Source organism: Physella acuta, unplaced genomic scaffold (genome assembly GCF_028476545.2).
Source record: "Physella acuta isolate Inbredline_101_S28 unplaced genomic scaffold, ASM2847654v3 ptg000439l, whole genome shotgun sequence".
Lineage (NCBI taxonomy): Eukaryota > Metazoa > Mollusca > Gastropoda > Physidae > Physella > Physella acuta.
In genome coordinates, this window is record NW_026731958.1 from 60,742 (window position 1) to 81,461 (window position 20,720).

The following is a 20,720-nucleotide window of genomic DNA, read 5'->3' on the forward strand; positions in this document are numbered from 1 at the left end:
TTTCATGTGCGCCCCCCCCCCCCCCCGGAGAAAAAGTCTGGAAGAAACACTGGCTGAACACCTGAAACAGTCTCATCGAACCATGTGTATTCTATCAAACCCGTGTTATATTATAAATATTGATTTAAACTATACGTCCTTTCGTGTTTTCCACCTTTAACGTATATTTACAACAACAAAAATTATATATTTTTGGGGGTTTTGACTTTTTGTTTTCCTCCTTCTCCAGGTGTGTACGTGTGCGTGAGTACTTAGCTAGAGGGTAGAGCTATGTCCACGGGCTCCTATGACGAGGCATCAAACTTGGTCAAGGTCCCAGCATCCCCTCTCTTCTCCGGCGCAGACGACGTCTTCGACAAGCCCGACAACCCCGCAGGAGAATCAGCTGAAGCCCCAGCAGACGGCAGCAAATCTTCCTTGCCCGTCGCTAAAGGAAGCCGCTCTCCTTCTCCAAAAAACAGCCCGTTCAAAAAATCTAAAGCGGCCAAGGGATTAGGGTTTTTAATTAAAGCCAGAGAAGGCGCCAAAAAGGGTAGGAAGTCACCGTTATCGTTTAAATCGTTTTCCAAATCAAAGAAAAAACACGATGACGATTTTGATTTCGGCGTTGAGGATGGCGTTGAAGGGGAGGTGGATGAGAAGGTAAAGGCTAAGTCGGAACACTGGCAGGCGTTTCTTCAGATGCAAGATCGCATCAAGGAGAACGTGCTGAAGACCCAGACTAGCATTGGAAAACTCGCCTCTGGGCGGATCTCACCTTCAGGGCGCATCTCACCAGGAAAAGGCCGAGAAGATGACGATAGCAACATCCGCTTCACTAACCTAACCCAGCAGGACAGCGTATCCTCGGAGAAGAGCAGCGAGCAAGTGCGCTCATCCAGAACGGTCTCCGAGACGGAGGAGGCATCAGAGAACAATATCAACTACTACGACACGTCCGACCTGTCTACCCTCATATCTCTTCCACACTTCACCGTCTCCTCGCCTTCAGCATTCCAGACCAACACGGAGACAGACACCAGGTTCGACATGGACCTGGACGCATTCTCTAGTATCACGGACCAGCCCGCCCCCACGCCAGCCAGCAGCGGATCCTGTGTCACCACAGCTGAACCCACGAACCTAATCGATGAGTTTGACCTGCTCGGCCTCAACTCCGAACCCGCCGCCCCCGTCGTCCACAACCACCAAATGTCCACGCAGAGCTCCATCAATGAAGATCTACTCGGCCTGGACGATTTCTTATCCCAACCCGTCTCCAGGGATATGTCTCAGGAAAACTTGACCACCGACTGGTTTGGGGGGTCTTCCACTGCCCAGAGCAGCGCCCAGTCCTCCCTCTGCCCCAGCCCTGTCCAGTTCGACATTGAGCTCTTCTCCAAGCAGGGCAAGCTTGTCCCAGAGAGCACCGCTGTGTCAGACCTAGCCAGGTCACTCGTGGACGACTTCCTTCAATGGGGAGCCGGGAACTCGGACGAACCTCTCTCCAAAAACCCCTTCTCTTCAGACGAACTAACATCGGAGCAAGCTTTTAAATTAAACACATTCAACCCTTTCGCCACTATTGTGGAATCCGATGACACTGATTCCGGTGCTGATTTTTTAGGAGCTGTAAACGACAAAATCCCACCTTGGTCTGCTGTTTACGATAAAAAACCCGACCCGTTCCTAGCAAACATTCCTGCTGATACACCATCGACATTTTCGTCTTTTGATCCATTCGCTCCTGCACCACTAGATATCAACGCTAACGCTGCACCTTTAGAGGAACCCGTTGTTCCACCTCTTCGACCTGCTCAACCTGTGAAAAAATCTTCCAGAAAAGCCTCCAACCCCTTTCTGGTCAGTGATGAAGACATCACAGAGGGGAAGGTGGCGTTTGACGACGATTTCTTCGCTAGCCGGGGTATTTTCCATGCTCCTGCTAAAGACCTTGAAAGTATTTGGGGAGTGGATAATTCATCATCCACAGAGGTAAAACCTTTTGAAACCGCAGGATCCACGGCTAATCCATTTCAGGATGATCCTTTCACCTCGGATAACTTATCCACGGGTGGGGGATTTTCTGATGGATTTGGAGAAACGTCCACAATAGGCCAGCCAATCAATCCATTTTTAACTGCTAGCTTTGAGAATATAGCCTTCCAGACCCAGCCTTTAGCTGCAGACAATCCATTTGCTGCCATGGTTGGAGACAAAAGCCCAGCGCGAAGTCCTTCACACAACACAGCATTCGACTCTCTCATAGGAGCAGATTTAGACTTACCTAAAGAAACCAAACCCCTACCCGACGACAATTTGAACTTTGACCCCTTTGGTAAACCAGAAAAGGTTGAAAGCTTGCTTGACGACTTGGTAGATAACGTAGCACCAGCTAACGAAGGTGACACCCAGGTCGCTGAAGAACCACACAAACCTTCAGAGGTTCTCGACGACGATGATTTCACCGGAACTTTCAAGATCGACATCAAATCAAAGTCTCTGGCTGAGGTCTCCGGGCCCGTGCCCATGCTTCCTCCCCCTCCTAAACAACCGAAATCACCCTTGATGCCTCAGAGAGAAAACCCCTTCAACAAGGAGTCCCCGCCGGAGGAGAACTTCGCCAGCTTTGCCGAGATCGAGGAAGAGCTGAAGAAGAAAGCAGAGGCAGAAGCAGCAGAAGCCGCGGCCAACAAAGAGAAGAGGGACCGCCTGAAGTCCCTGACCTCTGAGGATAGCACGCCGGAGGAAGAAGGTCCCATGGAGCCGCTGGAGCCGTTCCATCCGGTTCATTCCAGAGATTACTGGAAGCTGATGGTGCGGCAGCCGACCAAGAAGAAGTTGGCGGGAAACCGGTTCTGGAAGATGACAATAGTCAGGCTGGCCCAGATCAAAGATGGTCCGGTCATTAGGTTGTACATGGAAGAAAAAGATACAGAACCTTTCCAGGTAAATAAGTCTTTTGTTTTTTCTTTAAATTTTTTTATAGAAATGGAAATTGAATTGGTATAACAATATGCTATATGGAGTGTATAACAATATGCTATATGGAGTTTATTACAACCAAAATGAAAGAAACCAAATCAAGTGTTAAACAAATTCAGGAAAACCATCCATAAATTGGTTATATTTTTTCTTGATTTCTGGTAAAGACTTAGGATAGAAAGTTTTTTTTTTTATTTTTATCTTAAAGTTATTCTATTTTTTTTTGTTATTTAATCTTGCTTCTTTTTAGTGCCTAAAAAACTTCTGATTGTTAAACCCTAACAAAAAAACATGTATTATATTCCAGAACCAAGTGTTGCTTGCCCTTTTCTCACTGCTTGTTCTATCACTCACAATTAAACTGACAATATTAATTTATTAATTGGGTTGACAAAGTTGGTTTTAAACTTGAGTCCAAATAGTTCTTATTGGGGCTTTGCCCCCCCCCCCTCAAACCATATTGATCGCTCTCTCCCCCCCCCCCCTGAAACAAAAATTTTAAAATATAATTTATCTAGAAAATATATACTTAACAAGTGACTTTAACATTGTTATGATAAACATTTGAATGTAATTACATTGATATTTTGAAACATGGCCTTTACATGGCCATTGTAGTTCAAATTAACTGTTAAATTTCTTGTCCTCCAGGAACTGTCCCTGTTTCAAACATAATTGTTACATTTCTTGACCTCCAAGAACTGCCCCTGATTCAAACACAATTGTTATATTTCTTGACCTCCAAGAACTGCCCCTGATTCAAACTAAATCTAATTATAACAGATTTGTCTAATTTTATGATCTTCAAAGCAAATTATATCGCTATAATTTTATTGATGGGTAGATTTTTCAATTGTCTAAAATAGAAATTACAAAGTTAGCTAGCCAGACATATTCACTGTCTACTCTTTAACAGCCCCTTCTTATCCATAGTTTCAGACATTGTTGAACTCTACTTTACCTGCCACTGAGACCATCTAATAATTTGTTACTTTTCGTTAAGAATTTATAATTTAGGCCAACCCGCGTTTTGAAAGTATAACAAGAACAGACAAGATCCAAAACTCACAGGTCATTAACCTTGTGTTATGCAGTCAGGGTTTCTTTCAGGCATTTCTTTGGGGCATAGCCTCAATGCATTATTGCTTAACCCCCACCCCACCCCCACCCAACTACAAACAAAGTTATAAAATTATTATTAATATAGAAAATATATAGGCCTACTTAGCTAGTGATTTTAACATTGTTATGATAAACATTTGAATGTAATCACATCAATATTTTGAAACATTGCGGTTGTGTTTCACAAATGTAACTGTAAAAATTTTTGTCCTCTAAAAACTGCTCCTGTTTTAAATATAATAGTTACATTTCTTAACCTCCAGGAACCACTCCTGATTCAAACATAATTGTTACATTTCTTGACCTCTAGGAACCACCCCTGGTTCAAACATAATTGTTACATTTCTTGACCTCTAGGAACTCCCCCTGAATATATAAAAGTTACATTTCTTGACCTCTAGGAACTGCCTCTGGTTCAAATATAATTGTTACATTTCTTGACCTCCAGGAACTGCCCCTCCAGCCCTGCTACTCTGTGAGTGATGTCTCCATGCAGCAATATGACCAGTTTGGCAAGATTCACACCGTAAAGGTATGCATTGAATGTCTGGGATTGATGTATTACACTTTTTAGGTTCCATGTATTTATTTGTAGAGATGATCCTCCAGGATTCAGAATTTTTAGTTTTTTTTTTTTTTTATAAAGGGATATTTTTCTTATTTGATGATAGGTGTTTTACTTTTTCTTATGGGTCAAAGGTATTTGTTAAATTGGTCATTGATATTTTTTCTACTTTTTCTTACTGTTCATACATTTTTTATTTTTTGTAATGTGATAGATTTTTTTACATTTTTTTTTATTGTTTGTTCTGATAACTGCTTTTTACCAAAGCTTTCTTTATGCTTTGTTATAATAATTTAATTGTTTTGTCTTTAGGACATCTACCACTTTAATTAATGCTTTATACCAAGTTTATTATGGCATAATAAAACTATTCTACTAAGACACTATTGTTTCATTAGGTGAAAAATCTTCTCTAAATTGATGTTATATCCTGTACAAGATTTTTGCTGAAGCTTTATATAAATTGATTTCAATTAAATCACACAAATGTTTAGGTTCTGTTTAAGGGTGTGGTATCTCAAATTTCACTTCTTAAGTGATTTTGCTTGTTTATGGGAAATACAAAACTTCAGAGAGAACATGTAGTAACAACTCTATCTTGTGTTGTAGGTCCAGTACATCTACCATGTAGTAAAAACTATATCTTGTGTTGTAAGTCCATTACATCAACCATGTAGTAAAAACTATATCTTGTGTTGTAGGTCCAGTACACCTACCATGTAGTAAAAACTATATCTTGAAGGTTCACTATATCTACCATGTAATAAAAACTATATCTTGTAGGTCCAGTACACCTACCATGTAGTAAAAACTATATCTTGAAGGTCCAGTATATCTACCTTGTAGTAAAAACTCTATCTTGTGTTGTAGGTCCAGTACACCTACCATGTAGTAAAAACTATATCTTGAAGGTCCAGTATATCTACCTTGTAATAAAAACTATATCTTGTGTTGTAGGTCTATTACATCTACCATGTAGTAAAAACTATATCTTGTGTTGTAGGTCCAGTATATCTACCATGTAGTACAAACTATATCTTGAAGGTCCAGTATATCTACCTTGTAATAAAAACTATATCTTGTCTTGTAGGTCCAGTACATCTTCTACAGAGAGAGAGTGGGAATCAGACCAGAGAGGATCACCCCCTCCTTCGTGAGGAAACCCAAGCCCAACATGATACTCGACCATGCCCCTCAGGTCTCGGAGCTCATCAAGCTAGGCAGCCTTGACATTGATGAGATCACTTCCTTTGTCTGGGCCATGGAGGACGTGCTCATGAAGCTCGAGTGCCACCGGGACAAGACCTTGACCTACACCAAAGAAGAGGTGCAGGCCGAGGTGTGGGACGAGTACAAAGCTGTGGTGGACAAGGACGGACACGTGTCCTCGCAGAAGGCTCGGGTTCGGATCTTCTTCTTGGCTTTTCTCACGGGAATGCCAGCTTGTGAACTTGGCATCAGCGATAGGAGAAGGAAAGGGAAGGAGGTCGTAGGTCGTCATGACATTATCCCAGTTAGAACTGAAGACTGGATAAAAATCGAAGACGCAGAATTCCACAATGTGGTTGATTTGGATACGTACGAGAAAACAAACAATATCCGGTTTCATCCACTGGATGCATGCCAGTTTGAACTCGTGCGGTTCCGTGTTCGACCGCGAGAAAACCGCGAGCTACCTCTACAGTTGAGAATCACCCAGGTCATGAAAGGTCGGCATTTCGAAGTGCGGGTGGATCTCCTGGTCACCGGCTACCACGCCTTCAGCAAAAAATGTGGTCAGTTTCCGTGTGAGGATATTGAAGTGCGCATCAAAATTCCAGAAGTGTGGATTTACTATTTCCGCTATGAGAAACGTTTTGGATACGGATCTCTCAAGGCCATGGCTAGAAAGCCTGGCAGGATCAAAGGTCTAGAGAGGATCACTATGATGGCCCAGGGGCTTTTATCTCCGGCCCTAATGGAAGCTTCAGTAGGGTCAGCCAAGTACGAGCATCTGTACAGGTCAGTCGTATGGAGGATACCCAGACTACCAGAGCGGAACCATGGTAAGCTTCATCTGACTTATGTGTTGTACTATCTTTTAACATATACATCATACACTTTACCATAATTGGTCCACATGATTACACTCGTAACACGGAAACAACTCTCATTTCTTAAGGCTTAGATTATGAGTATAGTAAAGCTATGTACCTCCACTAATTGTGCTCGAAAAGATATTTAAAAAATCATATTAAGTAATTTCTTTTATTAATCTTAAAATAAACTGCCAATTTTGTAAATTTAAAATTTTACAAATTTTTATTATTCATTAGTACCTTAAATAACTTAAGATTTTTCTAGAAGTTTAATTTCAGTTCTATCTTGGGATCCAGTTTATTTAAACACATTTCTTATTCCATTTCTATCTCGGATCAAGATTGTTTTGTCCTGTTAACTTATACAAGTTCTATTTTTGGAATAAGATCATATTAACTATACTTCCTATAGTAGTTCTGTTTTTATAATTTATTGATGTGGCTTTGCTATTATGTCTTCTATATCCCAAAAACATTTAGTATTTTTTTAGTTCAGTTTTTTTTAATTTTCCTCAAGTGCAGTGGGCCTACAGATGAAAAAAAAATTCAGAAGTTTAACATTTAAGACTCAATGTTGTAAAAATTAGCACATGCAGAGAACTTGAAAATACTTTTTTGACTGAGGCTTCAATTGTATTGACATAAACCAGTCCCACACTTCACACTGACATATCACATTTAGAAAATTTGTTGGGATATTATTTTATCATGTCCACCATTTTTTTTTTATTGTGTCCTCTCATCTGATAAATGGTAGGTTATTTTTTTTTTATTTCAGCATGACCTAGTTAAGGCTAATTTGATTACATTTAAATTACCTTAAATTTAGCAACAACAAGAAGAAAACAACATATTTTTTTACCATTTTTCACATTTTTGTTTAGATACCAAAAATATTAATAACAATAAATGTATCCCATCTGTAGAGTAACATTATGATAGCATGGCACATGATGTTTTTTAAATTAATCGACTCCACCATAAAATTTCAGGGCCAAAGACCATTAGCTAGACCTGCTACTGGTCAATACACCAGATATACCTACATGTCTATATATTTAACACTATCCCAAATCCCAATCTTAACCTTGAAAGTTAAACTTGATATCTATTTCCACTATATAAATATGAAGCTGAATATATGACATAAATAAAACATCAACATACGCATGTTATGGTCTTTAACATTATGACACATGTTCTAACATATACTGTTACTCTGAGGTAACCTGCTGAGGTAGATATCAATACATATGGATGTTATTTTTTACTGAAATATTTTTCATTTATACTTTCTCAAGTCTCAGATGATTGAAAATTGAAGAATAAGGTCATCTAAAAATAATCTTTAATTCAGTGGCGTAGCCAGGATCGTCTCAAGGGGGGGGGGGGGGGGGGGGGGGGGTTCCAATTTTTACCCGGGGACAAACTTTTGATTTGCATCCCCCCCTCAGACTTTCAATTTGCACCCGCACCCCCCCCCCCCCCCCAGACTTTTGATTTGCACCCCCCTCAAACTTTCGATTTGCACCCTCCTCATACTTTATTATATATATATATATATATATATATATATATATATATATATATATATATATATATATATATATATATATATATATATATATATATACCCCCCTGCCTATGCCACTGCTTTAATTAGCTAGAGAACAGTATTTTTCACATTACAGAAATTTCCCTCAAAGATCATAAAACATCAGCATACATATATTATGATCTTTATCCTCATGACATATGTTCTAACAAAGACTGTAACTCTGCATCTCCAGGAGCTTACAAAAACCACCTGTTTGTCCTTCACCTTTCACTGGGCCCCCACGATGAGGTTCCAGACCAGCTGGAGCAGTGGGCCGACTGCTCCTTCACCATGCCAGCATCCACAGTCTCCAAGGCTCAAGTCCGCTCCATCAGCGTGGAAAACCCAGACCCGCCTGAGAAATGGGTCCGGTATATCGCCAAATATAACTACAAGGTGGAAATAGATAATCATGTGGAAACAGAGTCTGACAAGGAGACCAGTGATTGAGGTTAACTGTTGATGTAGGGGGAGTAAACTGTTGATGTAGGGGAGTTAACTGTTGGTGTAGGGGGGTTAACTGTTGATGTAGGGGAGTTGATGTAGGGGAGTTGATGTAGGGGAGTAAACTGTTGGTGTAGGGGAGTTAATGTAGGGGAGTTAACTGTTGATGTAGGGGAGTGAACTGTTGATGTAGGGGAGTTAACTGTTGGTGTAGGGGAGTTAACTATTGATGTAGGGGAGTTAACTGTTGATGTATGGTAGTTAACTGTTGATGTCGGGGAGTTAACTGTTGATGTAGGGGAGTTAACTGTTTGTGTAGGGGAGTTAACTGCTATTTTAAGGGAGTTGACAGTTGGAGTAAATTTTGTAATGCTGATATTTGAATTACTTGGCTGATCAGACTGCTAGAGTAAATAGTAAAGTTTTGTATGAAAGTTGGTCATTGGAATGAGAAGAATATTCTTAAGGATCATTCAATGTCAATATTTATAGTCACACGTTAAGGAACATTGTACGGAAACAGAATATAAGCTATGTAATTGTAATGTGTAATTTTTTAAATTGTGATATTACATTTTTTTTCTGCATTTTTTATGTTCAGCATCAAAATATGAAATATAGACCATATTTTTATATCACTGCATTATACACTTAATATAAAAATATTTGTCAAACAGATTTAATTGAAAGAGCTAAACAGTTGTGAAACCATAATACTCCTAATTTTATTCTTTCATCATATATTTTCTGCATAACTTATTTGCATAGTTTATACATTTATTTGAAGTATTCATATCATTTTATAAAATGTTTTTTTTTTAAATAAACAAAATGTTTTTATCATTTTTCCTCCTAAAACAATAATCAAACTGGCACTTATCATAAATCAAAAGCCAGATTTTTTATTAGGTTTGTGAACCAAAATAATTTATTTTTATAATATCAAAATCATAAAATCAGTTTCAATATTTTCCTTTCCTTCTTTCTTGAATGTTTTTTTACATATTTGAGTTCATATCAAAGCTTTCATATCAAACGGCACTGGTTTCAAAGTTGTATGAATAGAGCTGCTTATCAACGTATACTATATAACCACATATGTAAACAGCTATATGTACAAACATAGACGGTGTTAAATGTTAAGTATACTACATCACAATTAACTACCCAAGTAAAAAAATTAAATCTGTTACATGTCGCAAAATATAATAAATGGACAGTGTTAATAAATGGGCTGGTTAATCAATACTGTGTATCTGATAGTTTTACTGTACCATAATGTAGGCACATCTTTTTAGTTTTACTGTAACATAATTTAGGTACATCTTTGTAGTTTTACTGTACCATAATGTAGGCACATCTTTTTAGTTTTACTGTAACATAATGTAGGTACATCTTTTTAGTTTTACTGTAACATAATTTAGGTACATCTTTTTAGTTTTACTGTAACATAATGTAGGTACATCTTTTTAGTTTTACTGTAACATAATGTAGGTACATCTTTTTAGTTTTACTGTAACATAATGTAGGTACATCTTTTTAGTTTTACTGTAACATAATGTAGGTACATCTTTTTAGTTTTACTGTAACATAATGTAGGCACATCTTTTTAGTTTTACTGTAACATAATGTAGGCACATCTTTTTAGTTTTACTGTACTATAATGTAGGCACATCTTTTTAGTTTTACTGTAACATAATGTAGGCACATCTTTTTAGTTTTACTGTAACATAAAGCAACAATTAACAGAGTATTTTGTCTATAATTTGCATCTGGCTTTAGAAACTACAGATTTATGAATTATTTTCTTCCAGGTTTTCTGTTATTTTAGTGCTCACTTTTTTCAGGCATGTAAGTCCACAGATCATATGATAGGATGTATATGTACTATGACCTTGCATGTGAATCGATTGTGTGTTCAACCATATGCCCAGGCACTTTTATACACTGCTAAACATTCCCATCTGAGTTTGGATGTCCTACAGGAAAAATTTAATTTTGTGACTTTTAGGTTGTCACTTGAGTTCTCAACCCATAAACAATTTCTTATACTTCAATTTACTTTCTTATAGTGCAAAAATGTCTTTAAATAAAATACTGCTCCTTGATTGTTCACAAAACAACAAACACAAACATGTTGTTTGTTTTTGTTGTTTTTTTTTGTTTGCTTTTTTTTGTTAAACAGCTGAAAATAATATAAAATACATATTTAAAACCTACATAATTTTACATTAAAAATTTATTTTGCTTTTAAGTAATGTTTTTTTTTACATTTTAAAAACAACTTTAAAAAGTGTAAAACAATATTATTGCTTACGTATGTGATATTTCATTTTTTTAAAACATATTTACTCTCCACAAAACTTTATCTTAAACCCTTAAAGTTTCTGAGCTTTAACCAAACTCAAACATTATAGAAACTAATTGTTTATTTAGTTCATCTCTGTCAAAATAGCATTTGAGCTATAGTGATGTAAAAAAAACTATTTAAATTTAAATTATTTAAATTATTTTTGTTTAAAAATTTCAGTACTTATTTTCTGAGCTGCTTGAGACTTACTTGGCTGTGAAATCTTAAATAATTTACTTTTTCAACAACTTTAATTAATTTACTTTTTCAACAACCTTAACTCAATTTTACTAAAATCACTTTAACGAACCACATTTTGTTTTATTGTGCTCAGTTTTTGTTATTCTAGAAGCAAATTAAAAAGTATTTTAGCAAACCACTTGATGGTAATGTTTAACCAAGATATTATAATTTTAAAAAGTTTTTTTATTATTGTTGCTTGTATTATAAGAAGACATTGTGTCCTTATGTTTTTTTTTTGTTACACAACAGCTCCACAAGTATTTTTTTAGCTTACATTGAATTTCACTTTTGGCATTCTTTTATTCAGGAAAATGGAATTTTATTTTATCAGATTGCTTATAGATCTGAAGATAGTATTTTAACATCTGTTTGTGTTAAATGTAAAAAGCTTTTTATCATTTTTGTTTTGTTTGTATTTTATTTTAAGATAGTAAGAAAAGTATTTTATTGAATCGAGAAACTATGTAATTACCAAGTGTATTATTAAATTAAATGTTTTTTAGAAACTTTTTATTAACTCATTTTTATTGATTGGAGTTTTTTTTAAATGTAATTTCAGTTAAAATTATGTTACTACCAAATGTTACATACATCACATATTGGTCAGGGAGTTTGTACGGTGAAGATTATGTAAGGGAATATTGTTTGCAACTTTTGTTTTATGTTGCATACAAAATTACTCTCAGATTTAAATACAAGACTTTCAGTTCAGGTCTTTTCCCTTGAATATTGGAAACATATTTTATTGTCTTATCTAGTGAGTAGCTGTTTGTTGTTTTATTTACAGAACAATTTGTAGTCATAATGTAATTTTAAAAAATAATTGTGCAATATAATTCAATATAGCTTTATATCAAATAACAGTATTGTCTTTATCTTTTATTTTTGTTTGTAGATTTATATTTATTTACTTTTATTATGTAGATGTTTTTTCTTTTATTTTTATTTGAAGTGTGATTTATACTTTCTCCAAATCTTAAATACTACGCAAGCTTTTTATTTTAGAGTTTTATATAAACTTCATTTCAGTTCTAGAATGTAATTTTTTTCCGAACATTCAGTTTCATAAGTTAAGGACCATTCGACTACATGGTAATGTTACCTTAAAGTTTCAAACAGAAAGTTTGCTGTTTTGTTTTGTTGCAAAGTTTCAGACAAGATTTTAGTTTTTTATCAGTCACGTTGTAGAAGTGGATTTAGCACCATATCACCACCTACTCTAGTACACTAGGGTGGGGTAATATGTGTATTACGACTAAATGTCTTGATGTTGCTTCTTTAATGTCCATCTGTATAAATATTCATCATACTTGTCTATAACTGTATCTGTTACTATTAAAATGTCCATTAACATTTATATGTCTACATATCAATAAGGTAAATTATTATGTACCTTATTGAATGGAAAATATGAGTATATGGTAGAATAAAAAAAATATTACGTAGTTTAAACAATATGTATGTAAGGTTTTCAATGTTTTCTTTACTCTCATTAGTTTGTATCTTTACCAGTTGTAATAAAAATATTTAGCTGTTAGTTTATGTTTAGTATATCTGAACTCAGATGAAAAATTGAAATGAACTCTTTTTATATTTACATTTGTATTCTAGTTTACATAAACCAATGTGTATTTATGTTTAAAATACATGTAACACTCTTACATTTTATGCTCTGATATTTTTGGTGTTAATGTAGTGATAGAGTATGTGACAATATCCCTTATGACAACTTGCTGTACAATTTGTAAAAACAGAAATGTGTACAGATCGCTGTTAAATTTTTTTTGAGCATCTCACTTCTTTTTTTTCTTTTTTTGAGTAATGAAAATTATTTTTAACTTTTTTATCCGAGAACTTGAACTTTAAAATTTTTTGACTGCTAGAATTGCGTTTTCTTTCTCAGTGTTGTGAAAAGTAGTAGCACCTCTAGCTCTCACCTCAACATTAATCTCCAATTCACTTTTTTAATCACTGGTTGTTTCCCTTAAGTGATCTCTAGTTTGATCTGTTGATAAATTAATTCAACTGTAAAATACAATGGATTTTTAGCTGTAGCATTTGATTTCCTGTTGACAATGTGTTATAATTGTACATGACTAAAGCTGTAAGTAGATTTAGCTCTGTGTGTAAGGAAAATAATTTTGTGAAAATGTAACTCTAGTGGCAAAATAATCTTAATCTTTTCAATTTCAATATATTTTTACTTCTATTTGAAGAAATCTTTTAAAAAAAAGTAAATAAAAAAGTATTTACACTTAATTTACACTTCATTTTTTCCACATATCAAAATGTTGAAATTTTAAATTTCCATTAGCAAAAATGTGATTTTAACAAATAGCAATTTAAATAGTGCTCTCCCCTGAATAAAATGACCTGTTTATAACTGCCCTTGTTTAGACAACTGTGATTATAGTGTGATCCTGGACACAGAATTTCTCGTGAAGATCTTACAACATGTTTTCATTGAGTCGGCTCATGGCTTTCAATATGTTTTTTGCTTCATTAACTCTGGAAATATTTATGTTGTTGAAATAGACATTCTTTGCTTTACAACAAGTTGTTCAGTAGGAAGTAGACCTTGATATTTAGACTAACCTAGCTGATGTTTTTTCATTGGTTTTATTTATTTCTGTTTCATTTTTTTATGTCCTGTGAATCCAAGACAATGGCTAGTCCTGATGTGTATGACATGCTTATTAAAAGCTGGGTCGATAATGCTGATTTTATTGATCATTTCCAATACTAAAACTAATGATCAGTGGGAGGTTTGATTTCTGCAAAACATAAACACACATAGCCTACTTGTTGGGGTTTTAAAGATACTTTTATGTACAAATCTTTCTTGATAGTTTTTAATAATTTGTTCATTAAATTCGAATTTTTTTTATATTGACAATAAATAATGGTTATTGAGGTAAAATAGCTAAATCAGCCCTAATTGTAATTTCTAAATTAACTATATAAGAAAATTTTGTTAAATTACAATTAATATGGATCAAAATATTTTGGACCAAAATAAATTGTTTTTCTTAGCAAAAAAAGGATCAAATTTTTACCTTTTTTTTTCTTCTCTATATTTTTTATCTCTACAAAACTGTGAGTGAACATGTCTGTATTATTCCAAGTTAGATAAGCTTGCACTGAATGGTTTTATTTGATAGTACTCAGCTGTTGGTTGTTTAGGTTGTGAATGGAGTAGAGTATTCAATGTACATGTAGACATTCTATCACATTGCTGATGTTAGGCTGAGATTCCAGTTTTCATGGAAAGAAATAAAGACCCAGTTCTAAAAACCTGGCATTTTGGTTGCTTGTTTTTTTGTAGATCTATACAATTGTGTGTATTCATATGGCAGTAGCATCAACAGATGCTGATACTCAGTGCATTACTCACAGCTCCTCCAAATTTTATATGTTGCCTATATAATATACATTTATAGAGAGGGAGCCTATATAATATCCACAAATATAAAGGTTGTAAATAAAATGACCATCTGTTAGGATCAGTGACAAGACACCTTTTTGTTTCGTTTTAATTGTTCATATTCTGGAAGCTAATTTAATATTATTAATAATAATAGGTAGGACTACATGATTCAGCTAAAAACAATTACAGATTATTATATTTATCACAATTTATAAAGCAGCCAATCATAATATACAGTTTCTACTGTCATTGTTCCTATCACATCTAAATCGACCATGTGACAAATTGTTCTCAACAGACAACACTTAAGTTTATCTCTTTCCATCAATGTTATTTAATATACATTTTTAAATCAAATATGTCAAAAGTTGTGTAATTCTCATTGAGGCCTACCTAAAAAAATATATCCTTGTCTATTTTCGTGCTGACCACACCATCTCTTCATATTCCGAGGTCACAGAATCAGGTGAACTCTACTTTATCTGCCACATGGACTGTCAGGTTCGAAAAATAACTTAACTTACTTTCATGAGAAGGATAAAGAATATATTAATAGAGATTATACAAGAACGTAGTCATCTGTTTTATGAGAAGATATGGATTCTAAAAATGTAATTTACAATGCAAAACCAAAGCTAAGAAATACAAAACACAATGTTTAACAAAAAACGATGTCCAAAATACTATGAAAATCAACCATCACAAATAAAGTATTTACATATCGAGTCAACCACTGGCGTACAATTACCACCATTCGAGGCTAAAAGTTTAAAACATTATAGTTAGTTCAGTAGAATGTGGGAGTAGAACGATCAGATAGGACTTTGTGACCTAAGCGGTTGAGCGCTGGGTTGCTAACCCGTAGAAAGTCTCGAGAACAGTGGCGTAGCGAGGTCGGGTTTCACCCGGTGCGGCACTTAATAGTGTCACCCCGCAGTAGCGACCTTTCCCGGGGACAAACTTTCAATTTTCGATTTGCACCCCCACCCTCAAACTTTCGATTAATTTTTCTCAAATCTTTCTCTATATATTTTGCTTTTTTTTTTGCCTTGGTGTCACCCCCCTAAATGGTGTCACCCGGTGCGGTCCGCACCCCCCGTCCGCACCCCCCCCCCTCGCTACGCCTCTGCTCGAGAATGAGTTAGAATGTCTTTTCATATACCGAGGTCAAGAAACGTATGAACCCAACCTCATCTGCCCATTTGATCTCTAGGTCTAAATAGGAATCTTTACATTTTTTTTTACGATCAGATGGCCTACACGAAATGTCAAGGTTTGTTAACAACATGAACTGTCAGTTCCACCACAACAAGTTTTATTCCTATGTTGTAACAAAGCAACATCGTCACTAAGAGGTCCAGCTGTGCACAGTGCTAAGCGAAAGTTTGGTTGTATGGTAGGATTTGTATCTTTAAATTACCATATGCGATGAAGTCGAGTGCCTTGTTGCATTGTTAATGTAGTACATTTATCAGCTACAGCAAAATAAAAATCTTCAACACAAAAATAATTATCTCGAAATTTTGAAATGTTTCCCCGAAAAATTGCGCAACGCGAAAAGTGCACAAACAGAAAAATGTGCCAATACAAATTTATATAGGCCTACAAATAAACTTTTTTTTTAATTTTCGAGGAAAAAAATGATTTATTAAGTTACATATTACATGTGGTTTGGTAGCGTATTTAAATGATTGGTTTGAAAAATTGCTTTGAGCACTTTTTTCGCACAGTTATCGTTTGCGCATTGTTTCATTGCGCATTTTCCATCGCGCATTTTTCTGGTCACCTAAACACAGCTTTAAACACAGTGGGGCGGTGTGGCACGACTACTAACCAGAAAGGCCGTAATACATCCCCTAGTCAACCCAGCTTTGATGGGCACCTGGCGCACGGGGACAAACTCTAGATTTGCACCCCCCTCAAACTCTAGATTTGCACCCCCCTCAAACTTTAGATTTGCACCCCCCTCAAACTTTAGATTTGCACCCCCCTCAAACTTTAGATTTGCACCCCCCCCCCCCTCAACCTTTCAATTTATTTTTCTAACCCATTTTGGCGCCCACTTAGGTCGGTGCCCAGGGACATATGTCCCCCCCCCCCAATCAATCGTCTGCTAATGATTGTAAGCTCGCGGAGCGGATTTGAGCAGATTCAAAAACTACTCTATTAACTTTTTTATTATTTAAAAAGTCTAGAAAGGCAGCTCACAAAAACAAAGAAATGCGCAAACGGAAAATCTTCTATCATGCTACAATATGGATGTGGTCATTCATCGCAAAGTTTATAAATGCTTGATTTTTTTAAACTCCATCGCACATATTTTTGTGCTCAGTTTTACGTTGTTTTTTTTTTTTGTTTTTTTTTTTTTTGTCATCTACCCTCTATACCCCCGCTGTCTTGAAATAAGACTTCAAGAGTAAGCCTCGAGGAAATATCACGAGAATCGTCATAGACAAAATGACAATCGGACCTGGTTTCATTCAGCTGATTCTGTAACCCAGTTGGTACCACATGTAGTGCCTGACATTCCGTTAGACCTTAATATCGACTATGTGACCAGTGTTTCTTCCAGACTTTTTTCTCCGGAAAGGGGGGAGGCACTTGAAATTTTCGGGGGGGGGGGGGGGGGGGCGGTAGACTTTCTTCGGGGGAGGGGGGGGGGGCGGACACTGTTAAAAGTATACATTTTCTATACAAATTATATAAATTTCATTTCGTTTGGGGGGGGGGGGCGGTAGAATTTTTTCGGGGGGCTTTGCTTTGTATGTGACGGTGTGGTCGAATTGTAGAACGTTCAACTGCTAATCCGAAAGTCTCAAGTTCGGATCCCGGGCAGAGTTTCTTCTAGAAGAAAGTCTACCGCTCTCTCTAACGAAATGGAATTTATATAGAAAGTATATACTTTTACCAGTGTCCGCCCTCTCCCGGAAAATTTAGCCCCCCCCCCCTTCCGAGAAAAAAGTCTGAAAGAAACACTGATCTGTACGGCGTCCCTGAGTCCACCCAGCTCTGATGGGTGCCTGACTTACAGAGGGAAAGGAAAGACGGCTGGGCTTAGTGCTGGCCACACTATCCCTTCATATGAGAGCAGTAATTCTTCCAGACTTTTGTCTCCGGGGGTGGGGGGAGCACTTGATTTTTTCGGGGGGAGGGCGGTCAACATATTCCGGGGAGGGTGGCGGACAATGGGAAAAAAATAAATTTTCTATATAAATTCCATTTCGTTCGGGGGGGGGGGGGTGGCAGTAGACTTTCTTCGGCCCCCCCCCCCCCTCCCGAAGAGATGCCTGGAAGAAAGGAATGCGAAGTCACTGAAACAGGTGAACTCAACTTCGTCTGCCCCTTGTACCGTAAGGTTCAAAATGGTACTTTATTGTATCGCCAATGTCGAGTGATGGATCATTATGCATGGGAAACCCACGATGTCTACATCAGACTCCCAAGTAGGCCTACACACGGTGTTTCTTACAGGCAATTTTTTACCAGTGTCTGCCCCCTCCCGGAAAATTTAGCCCCCCCCCCCGGAGCAAAAGTCTGAAAGAAACACAGCCTACACGTCCCGCGCAGGAAATGGTCTCTCGCACGCATCGATTGCCCACTCTCGAGACCCAAGGAGCTATGTTATTTATATTTGCAAAACATCTCATACAACCACAGATGCATCGGTACAAGTAGGCCTATTATACAGTGAGCAGGTAAAGAATGCGTCTGTTTTATCATCCATCTACACATGTTTTTCTTTCCTATAATTTACCAACCAGAGTTTCTTCCAGGCATCTTTTTTTTTGGGGGGGGGGGGGGGTCGAAAATATCAAGTGCCCCCTCCCCCTCGGAGGAAAAAAGTCTGGAAGAAACACATTTACCAACTACGCTACAGATCGGCTACACCTGTTCTGTATGTCAACCGCAAGAATCGCAAAGTTATGAATCTTTTCCATTTGTGACACTTTTACACGTTTAGTATGCATTTTTTTTTTAAAATAATGAATTTCACAAAAAGGCTCTAATTCTACAATTCTGAAAATGCTTTACAAGATAACATTGAATAACAACCTCCTTCTTTCTAGTCCACCTTGTTAAAGGGTGAGCATTATGACGATAATGTGGTATTGATTTGTGTTCAGTAATGAATTATAAATGTCTCTTACATTGGAAAATAACTTGGAAGATTTTTTTCATACAGAATGAATCTAAATCGAATATAGGCCTCGAGATGTTTACCTTAAGGTATTATTACTATTAAATTACTAAAATGCGATTAAAAAATAAGCAATATGGTTTCTTGTTTTCCAAAATAAAAAACTTACCGGTTTCCCGCTTCACTCGATTGTATACAAATACAGCTGATAAAAATAAACGCGAAATGCCTCTTTATATTTGATAACTTTTCTTTGTCCCTGGAGATTAGCAATTGATTTTATAGTTTGTATTTGCTATCACTTTGGTTTAGAGTTTTAAGCCTTAGACCTAGATCTTCATAATGTTTTTTAAAATTATTTTATTAGTTTGAAAGAGTACACGGAGGCGCTCTGCTCCCGTACGCCTACTGACTGAGTCATGTGCCCAGTATTTGTTCCTGACTTTTTTCTCCGGGGGGGGGGGGGGGGCACTTGAAATTTTGGGGGGGGGGGCGGTAGACTTTCTTCGGGGGGGGGCGGACACTGTTAAAAGTACATATTTTCTATATAAATTATATAAATTTCGTTCGGGGCGGGCGGGGAAACTCAGCATGTGCCTATACTCTATACTCTATACTCTATACTTATACTATGTAACTAACTAACTATGTGACACTAGATCTAGATCTATGTCCGGATGTTGGGAATTTGCAAAAAGCGAAATGGTGAGGCGGTAAACTGCAAGAAGAAAATGCGAGACATAGCTGCGGAATCACGGGTAAACAGCGAGACACAGTTTGCGAAAAAAATTGTTTCGTGTTATTTTGGTTGTTTTTTTTTTAGTTATAATATAAACTAAAGAAGCTGATATATCACGAACGTTGTGTGTTGTTCTTTTTTTTTTAAATCTAGTTTGGATTTTTTATATACAGGCCCTATATATAGATTTCTATTTTAAAAATTTTTAACATCCTATGACCGCCTGCTTTCGTTTTCTTGTCAGCGGGAGAAAAAAACCCGTCACAATAGACAGGTCAGTAGTATGAGTTCAAAAAGAGAATATAATTAAGACTATCTTTTAAAAATCTATATCTAGATATTCAAAATTCTAAGCATTGTCATACGCTTCTCGCCTGTTCAAGTTTTCTACCCTGCTCGAGAAAAAAAAATGAACTACTTTTTGAGGGGTCACAGCCAGTGCATATAAAAACTTAAACATAGGTCGGTATACATTTCAAGCTGTCCCACTTTTACTTATTAAGTCTACATCGTGGCAAGACACTGCGCGACCTTAATATCATGCTACCTTGTTTTTTTTTCAGGGGAAAAAGTATACCCACATGCCGTAACGTCATTCAAGGCCAATATCTCGGTGAATTATTTTTAGATCCATTTTAATGAGTATACAGTTCTCCCCCACTTCTCCACCGCAATTTAAAAAAAATTACTAACGCGTTTGGAGTCAAAAGTGTAACATTTGATTCAAGAAAGGGAGTGGGAGGTATTGAAACAACGCAGTTGTTTCTTTAATAGTAAAAATAAATTATATAGGAAATTTATAATCTCATTACTTAATTAATTAGTTCATTTAATTATTGCTATAGAAAATAGTTTAAATTTATTAAGGCACAACACTATGCGTGTGGCCTGACCTAAAAATTATATATATTGTTTTGTATTAAAACAAAAATTACGGTGTGGTTGAGTCGGTAAAGCTCATGGTTGCTAAACCAAAAAGTCTTGAGGTCGAACCCTCGGGCAGATGAGGCTCGTTAGCTGGGGACAGTCACTCTTCTAGGAGAGACAACTCCA

At 36.4% G+C, this 20,720-nt stretch overlaps 1 protein-coding gene across 3 annotated transcripts in view; it reads left to right on the forward strand.

The window, feature by feature from the left end:
* Nucleotides 1–8,957, forward strand: part of LOC131943049 (protein stoned-B) — a 46,925-nt gene extending 37,968 nt beyond the window's left edge. For 2 of the 3 annotated variants that reach the window (XM_059303057.1, XM_059303059.1), the window contains exons 2-6: nt 230–2,928; nt 4,535–4,618; nt 5,742–6,696; nt 8,520–8,777; nt 8,817–8,835. In XM_059303057.1, the coding sequence (XP_059159040.1) occupies nt 271–2,928; nt 4,535–4,618; nt 5,742–6,696; nt 8,520–8,776 (3,954 nt within the window). In that variant the 5' untranslated portion in view covers nt 230–270 and the 3' untranslated portion in view covers nt 8,777; nt 8,817–8,835. Of the gene's footprint in view, nt 1–229; nt 2,929–4,534; nt 4,619–5,741; nt 6,697–8,519; nt 8,778–8,816; nt 8,836–8,921 lie in introns of those variants that run through there. The other variant, XM_059303058.1, reaches the window with a different exon arrangement.
* Nucleotides 8,958–20,720: the final 11,763 nt, after the last annotated feature.